Genomic DNA, 10306 nt, shown 5'->3' with positions numbered 1-10306 from the left:
AAAGATTGTAAGAGGTCACAATTGGAGACAGGTAGCATATACAAGATGATATGAATGTTGTCTTTTCATTTTAGCTTGTATTTTAGTTACATCAATATGTTTGTTGTTTCAGCATCATTATCAGACGTTTGAAGAGGAAAATAATCGCTTTACCTAGAAATTGTGTGGCAATCTCCGTGTTGTGGTTAAACCTTTGATATATTATTGTCCCCTTGTTAGTTGTAACTCCCTGCGGTATTCGGGCGGTACCAGTGGAATTACTGCGCTCAAAGTGTGGCATTACTCAGGCTTTGTCAGTCCAATCAGCAGCCTCTAAACCTGTGACAAAAACGCCCCGTGTACTTTTATCTTAGACCATTTGTATTGATCTGAAAGGCATTGATAACTTATCGCTCGCGCTGTAAACGATGACAATAATCGTTATAACACTTAAACTGAAGTTACAGAGGGGTTTTCTTTGCAAAGTAAACGCAGAATTCCTTATTGACAATGTCAACTTTTACTACAGTAAAATGAGTAAAAATATTCAAAGCGAGAGACAGCGAAGAAATACTAGGCAGCAAATATTGCTTCAACAATATCCAATTACGTTATTATGCAAAAAGTCTGGTGGCTGTGTCTAATTCGTCTAATTCGTAATCAGAGTGATGGACAGCAGAGTGAGAACAATACAAAGTAATGGCAGTGTTGCTCCTCACTATACCCCTTGATTAAAGACACCCAATTATGGCAATGAACAGTGTCGCAATTATGTTCCTTAATCACATCCAGGAGGTTTAATTGCCTTAACGATGTGTTTCATTAAATGAATTTAGGTATTATAGTCGACAGTTTTCATACACAGTTGTTTTCAAATTAACATAATATTAGACATCGTCATGGAAATTGTTTTAATAATCATAATTAGGTGCACCGAGGCTTTGTAATCTAATGCTGAGAGACATTTCATTTGGCCTCGGGCTAGTGAACCCTTCTGTGTCGGCTGCGTGCTATTGCTTTGTGGCACAGATAGTTATGTTTCCTGAAAAGTTACAGGTTCTGATTAATCTTTTGATAGTAAGTGGAGCAGAAAATATTCTTTCCAGTTGGACCACGTTTAGCCCCGTCTAAGGCATATGGTTGGGGAATGAGGACAAATAACAATATTGAATATTAAAACAACATGGACAACCCCTTCTTTAAACCCGGTCAACTGCACACCAGTGTCTTGAGTTTCCCTCCATTCCCCACTCTTTGTGTCCGCGTAGTAGAAGAGCAAATTAAAGGATTATAAAAATCTCTAATGGAACTGGCTCTGAGCATTTAATAATGACTCAAGAAATAGCCATGAAAAAGGGTTTATGCAAATTTCCATCAAGCGGAAGAGTACAATCCAGATCCTCGCCATATGTCGTTATTCCACATTTTGCAATGTCACGCCCTCCAATATTTTTAGAAGGTTGTTTCTTTTTTTTCGCAGATAGACTCGAAAGGAGTTTGAATGTTAAATCTGATGATCAATTTGTCAGAATCTCTTGAAAGTCTTTGCTTTTCAACTAGTGGTGCTAATTTCTTTACCAGTTTAGCTTTCCCAAAGGTTATTTCAATCAGAAGGCCATTACAGCGGTATAATGTCACACCTCTAAGCCTTCACTTGATGTATCATGCAACCTGTGTCACTCGTGCTACTTTTTTGCTTATAAAGCATAAATTGAGTAGGTATCATTTGTTCAAAATATGTTTAATAAATTTGTCTTCCAACACGGATAACACATAGAAATGGCTATATATTATAATCAGGGCCAGACTTGTATATCACCACTCTCATACATCATGAGCTGCCAACAGACCCTTTAAGAGAGGCAATGGCACCAACTTGTCAAGCAGAGTTCGCACAAACTGCAAATGAAACACGCGACATCAGTAGAAACATGGCAAGTCAATTTTATACATACTTTATATGATATTTATATATTTATATATTGCAGATGGACAGGCACTGTGCCGTCATGCAAACAAAAAGCTCACTTTGGGTAAATAGCGTTTTTGTCATAAGAAACGTAACAAAAATATTTTAACACATCTTAATCTGTACAGAGACCAGAAACACAAATAAAACCATGTAATGTTACAGTATCATAAACCCCCTTTTCTTATAAAACCCAATTCGTTCACAGTTAAGAAATAAATTGACATCTAATTATCTGTCACATGAAATAATTGATTTCTGAAAATCCTTTCCACTTCTTTAACCATTTGTGATAATCATTATCTATAAAACAAAAAAAAAGCACAAGTTTTATGGCTGTTTTGTAACTCTATGTTTAATCTGAAAACAGTTTGGGAACACACCGTTAACGAACGCAGTCTGGAATTTAGCTGTATCGCAGCCGTAATCACAGCAGACAGATTCTTAGAAAGCGGTGGATGAAGCTAATACAAATAATCCATAGTAGCTACTAACACTGATGGAACCTCTGAACCAAATGAGTTCGGCCGTTTTAACGCGGAGAATTGTCCAAATCAAAATGAAAATATACACCCCGCCCACAAAACAAAAAAACTTTCTTGTTATCTTCAGTTCCTCGTCCAAACTTTTCCAACAACACTTCTGTACAAAGTACCAGTTCTAAACACAAGTCTTGTTCGGTTGTTGATTTCCAACTGTTATTTTTGCCCCTCGCGATGGATATTGTTCTTGGGTTGTATTGTTTGTCTGTTTAAGGCTTGTCGCTGCACTGTTTGCAGAGACTGGACGTGCTGTAAAGAGCCGTGGTGGTGGCGCACTTGTCGGGGCAGCTGACCGCCGCCGCCGCCGCCGTCGCCGCCACTAAGCCGCTGGCGGTGAACGGGTAGCCGCCAGCTGCCGCTTGCTCGTAGGCACCCAGGCTGGGGGTGAGGGCGGCGGCGGCGGCTGAGGACGGTAGCGCTGCCGCCGGCAAGCTCTGGCCCTGGTTGAGGTACGCCACCAGCCTCCTCATCTCGTCCAGCGCCTGAGCCTGCATCAGGATGTAGTTCTTGGCCAGGAGCAGCGTGGCGATCTTGGAGAGCTTCCTGACGGACGGGCTGTGCGCGTAAGGGATCACCGACCTCAGCTCGTCCAGCGCGTCGTTCAAGTCGTGCATGCGCCTCCTCTCCCGGGCGTTGATGCTGAGCCTCAGGGCTCTCTGCTCCTTGTTCTTCTTGCTGGCCGGCCCCCCGGCTCCTTTGGTCAGAGAACCGGCCCGCTCGCTGCCCCCTTGCCTGCCCAGCATCAGCTCGCAGCGCTCGTCGCTGTCCTCGTCCGGGCTCTGGTCGCCTCCGCTGCTCTCCCGGCAGGAGGTGACCTGGTGCTCGGCGTACTGCCCGCTGCCCCCTCCGGCCTCTCCCCCTGGCTGATGGTGCACCGGGTCGGCGTCGGCTTGCTCGAAGCAGACCATCGGGGAGCGGGGCTCGGGCAGCGACAGCTCGATAGCGGCAGCCGGGCGGAAAGTACTCTCCAGTCTCTTAGCCGAGGCGCTGAGAGTTTGGCGAAAAAGATCCTCTCGTGGTCCATTGAGGTGGAGGCTCCTTTCCATTCTCGCCAGGTCAAGTCCGTTGGCTGGGATTTTGTTGTGGTTGCATAAACTACTCTTTTAATATCTCAGGTTGTCCCCCACCCTTTGATCTTTCCACCACTTGATCGTGATGTGTGCACTTATTTTTAACCCTGTGATCTGTCCCGATGTGCTGCTGCTGCTGTTGATGGTAATGGTGATGAGCACCTCGTAACGCTTATCTGCTTGGATTCACCTTCAAGATATTTCCGCGGCGATCAGCAGACGGGAGTCTTTTACATCATTATCTCCGAGCAGGTTATTATGAAGGGTTGCCTGTTGGGACCGTGCTTCCACCAATCAGGTTAACGTTTTAATTAATAGGATTAAAACGGTAACAAACAATCCAGTTTGTGAGATATATCTCTCTCCCCTCTTTAACTGCACTGTCTGGATGGCGACGAGCTTCCCAGCCGCCGAATGCAAAATGTACACATGCACATTTTACATCTACATATATGAGACAACACAGCTACAGCTTGCAGAGCGGCGCTTGGTCCATTATTCCTCCAGCCATCTGTATACGCAACTTAATGCATATGTTTTCAAGGCTTTTTGTCCCGTTAGAAACCGAACAAATGCCTTCCTCTGACTTGTGTGGCGACTTTCACCCATCATTGAGCACACTTAATGCTCTAGTTCTACAACTCTGCTCCCCGTGTTTTAGGCAGAAATCACACATAGTTGGGAAAAATAAAACGAGGAAGAAACTGTCGAGGTACATTTCTGCATTTTTCCCGAGAGCCGAATAGAAACAGTACAAACTCATTTCATAGTTCTGACTTGTTCTGTTTGATCCTAATCATCCTTGATGGCACCGAACGTTTAATAGCAGCTTTTCATTCTTGCGACCTCAGTCTAAAGTAATATTCCACAACACCTCTAGCAAATCAATCTTATGTGTCAGAATAACTGGAGGTAGGAATGTATTTGTTCCCCCGGTTTCATTAAAAACCTTTTAATTGTGTCTTTCAGAGTTGGCCCCAGGTGTTCGCCTCTTTTCATTACATTTTGCTCTAATGTGATGAAATTCTAATTCTCGCCTTCCATATGGTTAAATTTTTCCGCTGAGAATTGGTAGGAAAGAGAGAGGATTTATTAATCTTCCTAATCTATTTCACAACGCAGAGCTCTTGCCTGTTGTTGGAAGATATGGTAACAGTTGGGTCTATCTGATGTATCAATGATCGCAGTTCATTGGCAGAAAGAGAGGAACTTTATCATAAGGAGCTGCAAATGTACACGGTACGGGTTTAAAACAGACACAAATATTATACTATTAGAATATTCAGAACAATAGACAGGATAGCCCAGAAGACATTAGCTATCCATCTGTCTATCCGCGAAGAAGCTCATGCAATTATCTTCATTTATGGGGGTCTGCTATTTTGTACAAAGATGCAGATCTCGTCATTTAGAACCGTTCAAACATTTGAAGCCCTGCTACGTAATGCAATCCATTAAATTCTGGAATCCTGCAGCTAAATCTTCTTGTGATAATAGTTCTGCTATTTTGTTACGTACAAGATGAGTTCCTCTTCTTGTTTCTGGATTTCACCATCTGAATCCTTCTTCCTAAATACAGAGGTACACTGCTGGGGCGACGTTGGCAGATTAGCCTCTGCATTTTCAAACATTCCGTGCCTTGATGCGGCTGGGTGTTCAAATGGAGTCAACATCGACCTTTAGTAATAACAAGGAAAATAAAAGTGAAAGTTTTTTTCCCGCAGGACGGCGTCACCGGAATGTACAATACATGAAAACAATCAATATTCTTCTCGATTAATCAGATGAGAACCTTTCTCTAACTTCGCTTCCTCTATGTTAATTAGTTAATTGTTCAATAGCAGGCCCGTATAGAGAGTTCAAGTGAGAAAGGAGAAACGAACCGATAGACTTGGAAAAAAAACCCAACATGTTGTTAAGTAATTGGAAGAATTGTTCCGAAAACTCTAAAAAAGTTGAGTGTTGATGGTACTTCAAGTGGGGGCAGTGAATAAATGGGAATTTCCGATTGTTTATAAGGATTTAATGTTGTCTTTCATTTTGTTTTCTTTACGGAACTTTGTTAACTTGCCAACTCCGTCAAGATCCGCGGTGAAAATACAGTTTGAGGTTTTCGACTGAATTAATAGCAAGAATCTTTGTTTTTCTTTGTTTCGCATTGGCCTTTTCGAGTTTTTTTTTCTGTTTGCTTAACTTGTTCCTAGATATTAAACTAGTGCCTTTGACTTGTGATCTGGTTGCCGCAAAAGAATGGCATAATCCAAAAGTATGGCAATTGAAGTTACAGTTTTGTCCTCAGTACAATTGATTGAAATCCAGAAGTAATTTACATTCGTATCAACAGTAAGTTCTCAGCGGTACATTTGTTTCCTCTTCAAGTTAAGTAAATGGTGTCTTCCTCCCGTATGAAACTATTAATGCAAGTACCTTGGTACTGGAAAAAGCTAAACAAAAGTAAATTTACAACAGTCAATGTTATCTATTAACGATTCCGAAATTGCAGGTGATTATGTTATTTTGAACTAAATGATGGTTCTTGGTCGAGTTTACACATTTTAGTGACAGACAACAAATAAAATCGTCAGTGACTATTTTCGTTATTATTACCATTCGCTTTTGCAGTTGAAGAATCCTAGAACTTTAGCTGAAACTCTGCGAACGATAGGCGTGATTAGCTTTTATTTGCTTTATTTCTGATCTCCAGTGTTCACACTTCTTTCCTTTGTCACAAGCATACTAAATAGTCTAGTGATCAAAAACTTTACAAGGTAAGCAAGTCAACCAATAAAATACTGTCCAATAAAATAGTGTCCAATATTTGCTTATCCTTTTCTTTTTCCCTTCCCCCGTATGCAAAGGAATCGCTAAGTTACCTGCTCGTAAATTATTTCCACTGAACATTTCCAAAGCAACCCAACGGCTTTTTAAAGTCATAATTAATTGTTATAATTAAAGACCAAGTGATTTAACATTTCTCTTTTGGGGTTACAATGGTCGAGATGGGAAGTAGGCGGGATTATTGGATCACCCGTGCTTGACATTGAAATGCGAAATAAAGGCACTTTTGCATTGTTATATGACAAGAACACACTACAGACCAAATGGCCACAGGTGAAATGACACACCTTACGGCTGTATAGTGTTTAATTTCAACATACGTTGCAACTTGTCCGAAATATATTCTTCTAAATCTAAAATATCCCAAACCGAAAAAACACAACTCCAACACAAAAATAAATCTTATGCGATGCAAATATCATGAATGTTTTTATTTGTAAACTCCAGGATCCTGATTCTCTCTTTTTCGTGTGTCCTGTGTGATACTTGGCCAACGCGAACACATGTTGCCCAAACAGCGAGATCGAATGACACTCTTCGGCTTGTCATTCATTATAGGGAAGTCGATTTGCACAGTAGCATTAGTATTAAGAATCTGGCAACCTTTAATGCAGGAAAGATTGGATTTGCACATAAATCTGTGATATCAAAAATAATCAGCTCGAGTTTGGCATAGCACTAACCAGCCTGGATTTGTTTTCACGGTGGCTTCTTATTTTACAAACGTGCGTCTAAATTAACACGATGTCCTCTCACTGTCTGTCATACAGAAATATATAGGCATTAAAGTAGTTTTGTAGAAAATCATGCTGCCACCATCATATTAAACTCTGGAGTTAAACCAAACCCCTTCAGCAGTAAACTTCCCATGGTTCAGTGACGTTGCCATTAATATTACCTCAGCGGGGATCTGTATTTCTGTTACTTCTCTATATACTTGATACATAATGACATATAATACCAGAATCCTTATCAAAGCACTCGAATCGACCATACACAGCACCACATTAATAACTTTGCTAATTCCTGTTCACACCGTAGATTTTAATCTATTATTTTATAATCTTAAAAGTTTTGAGTCAGACTGCAGCTTTACCTGAATTTTATACTGCGCATGGGAAGAAAAATGTAATTTTCAATCGAAGTAGAAATTTCGAGATGATCCTCAGGGATCTACTAATCGGATCACTAACTGCCTCAGAGGAAAACCCCTTATTGGATTAGATCAGATGGTATTATAAGGTTAGAACAAAGTAGGTATTAAATACTCACAGAGCAGAAATTTGTTTAATTGATATTTTGTTGCTATTGAAATCCATATACTTAAGGATAAGCAAAAGATGGAGGCTTATGAGTATTTTATTGGTTGACTTGTTTATCTTGTAAAGTTTTTGATCACTGGAAATCAGAAATAAGGCGAAGTTGAGCTTTCTACTACGAGACTAGTTAATATGTTTGTGACAAAGGAAAGAAAGTGTGAACAATGGAAATCAGAGATAAAGCATAGTTGAGCATTTTATAAAAAAAAAAGCAGATTAAAAGAACAGGTGAAATTCAGACTCAGCAAGTCACCACCATTTTAATGGAACTGTTCTTCTTGTGGAGGTTGATAGATCTATTTGTATTTTTTTAGAACACTGTTATCTTATTACCACTAATTATGTTTGTGAGTCACTATACAGTTTGAAATAAGTTTATCAAGAGTAGAAGAATACTATACCCACAGCAGATATGAGACAAATTTAAATGTACTTAAGATGTGTCCCAAGGAGCTGCAACACAGAGGTGTGAGCATGTTATGGAACTGTGGTGATGTCCCATTGAGAGCAGTGTACTTGTGCAGACAATCCTGGGGCTATGTGTGCAGTGTTGATAATAAATGTGTTAAATCTAATGAGTGTTAACTGGAGTGTGGTGACAGCTACAAATTAGCCAAGAAAGTTCCTTCCATTCTCTGCACTTCTATACACATGTCTGTGGTCCTAAAGGTCAAAGAAGGATGCCCTTGGTACTTAAGATCCAGATGTTAGAAGTGGATAAAGGAGAGAGGTGAGATTTTATTTGCAGGGAGAGTAGATGTGATCAGAGGGCAGGAACACAATCAAGCCAGATCAAGCTGTAAGAAATCACAGAAGGCTCATTTGGCACCTTAGGTTGAGGATAAGGCATGCCCAGGAACAAAAAAAAATGAGCAGGCAGTCTTTATAGTGCTAAGTGGCACTTTCTTGGAAATAAACATAAATCCTTGACAGCCTGTGAAGAGCAATTTATTACCAGCTAATATCCATTATTAATTTTAACATGCATCATGTTTGAAATGCACAGTCTACTGTTTATTATTTTTTACGGCTACTTCCCATATATATTCTATATCTTTGGCTTCTATAACAATGGTTGTTTATAAATCCTGGCAGATCTTCTCTCATGCCTAATCTCTTTTCCACTTTCCCTTTAAAAGGAAAGGTCTCATTTCTGACCTTAGCTGAACAATGTGAGCAACAGGCTCATTCTCTAGAAGCCCTCTGCCTTCTACACTTTGTTGCTGCAGGCCTGACTGGTGGCTCTGCTGTTGTTATTGTTATTGTTCTGGTGACTGTGGTGATGTTGAAGACACTGCTTCAGGTAGTAGAGCGCAATCTGACTTATAACCTAAATGTGAGTGCATATTGACTCAGTCACAAATGTCACTGGAACCTTGTGATCCACATAAGTCCTGATTTTGTCACTGATTGAAACAACAGTTCCAAGTTTCCATTTGTTTACATCCATTTTATTAGCAGGATTCAAAACTCAGACATTGTCATTGACATGAAATCTCTTTTTGGAAACTGATTTGAAATAATATTTCTGACAATCTTGTTTCAGTTCCACTCTCTGCTTTATTAAGCTCAACCTTGTTTGCAATTGGCTTTTTATGAGAAGTTCTGCTGGTGTGTACCCTGTAGAGAAATGTCCAAGCATAACTTTACCATCTCCGAATTGAACACATTCCCTAATTCAACTTTAGTTGGTGTTATCAGCTCTTCTCCATCCTGGTTGGTCCATTATAATATTTTGCTTCTTCAATAGGTTGTCTTGTGTGATGCTGTTACTATCTTACCAACCATTCCACTTGTCTCAACATTTAGAGGATTTGTTCCAAATATGACAATTTATACTGTGCGTTTCCTTTGAAGTATACTGCTGAAATTCTATGAATAAGTAAGCTGGCTAATGATAGGGCAATCTAGAGCAATGGTAACTTTCATTCTGATGTACTAATGATTCATCAAACCCCATGTCTTGAAATCTTAACTTGCCTATTTTCATTTTGTCCAGTTACAGCATGCACATTACATATACCAGTCTCTTCTCATCAACCTCCACACAATAAAAGCTAATGTGATGATCTGAATCCATCTTCAATTTAGTCTCTGAACCGCAAAGAACTGCAATGTGATCCTTACATAGGTATCTAAAGCAGGTGGTTGTCTTCAATTTGCATCACTGTTATGAATGATTGTCACTGCATTTCCAACAAGTAGATCATCTAAGCATACTTCTTTCCTTCCAACTCCGCTTAGATGCAATAGTCTTCTCCAAGCAGCATGACCACGTGCAGCATAAGCCATTTGGGATGAATGTAACTCTTGTATTTAGCTGTTGTCTGACAGGCTTTCTCAAAAGTAAGTTCAGGCATTGGGAGTAACTTTGATTCAATCCTTTCACACATAGCACTGTGGATGGCTCAACTGTACAGGATGAAAGGAGAAAGGTGAAGAGAGCAACAGTTACTGTGAATTCTGTTAATAGGGGAGCAGATAGCTGTTCATGTGATTGCAGAAGTGATTCCAGGATGCTACTTTATCTCCCAGAGTACATTGCTGAACAGCTGCAGAAAGGTCTGAAGGAGGAGAATTTGGTTGATT

At 40.1% G+C, this 10306-nt stretch overlaps 1 protein-coding gene across 1 annotated transcript; it reads right to left on the bottom strand.

Annotated features, from left to right (window-relative positions):
- Nucleotides 1-1769: 1769 nt before the first annotated feature.
- Nucleotides 1770-3770, bottom strand: bhlhe22 (basic helix-loop-helix family, member e22). Its single transcript, XM_052023472.1, has one exon. It carries the CDS (start codon nucleotides 3534-3536, stop codon nucleotides 2700-2702), a length of 837 nt encoding a protein of 278 aa, XP_051879432.1. The 5' UTR covers nucleotides 3537-3770; the 3' UTR covers nucleotides 1770-2699.
- Between the last annotated feature and the right edge of the window lie 6536 nt (nucleotides 3771-10306).

This window comes from Pristis pectinata, chromosome 9 (assembly GCF_009764475.1).
Source record: "Pristis pectinata isolate sPriPec2 chromosome 9, sPriPec2.1.pri, whole genome shotgun sequence".
Classification (NCBI taxonomy): domain Eukaryota; kingdom Metazoa; phylum Chordata; class Chondrichthyes; order Rhinopristiformes; family Pristidae; genus Pristis; species Pristis pectinata.
This window is presented reverse-complemented; position numbering and strand designations above follow the sequence as displayed.

Coding starts and splice junctions, on each gene's coding strand:
- bhlhe22 (XM_052023472.1), bottom strand. CDS start 3,536: ATGGAAAGGAGCCTCCACCTCAATGGACCACGAGAGGATCTTTTTCGC.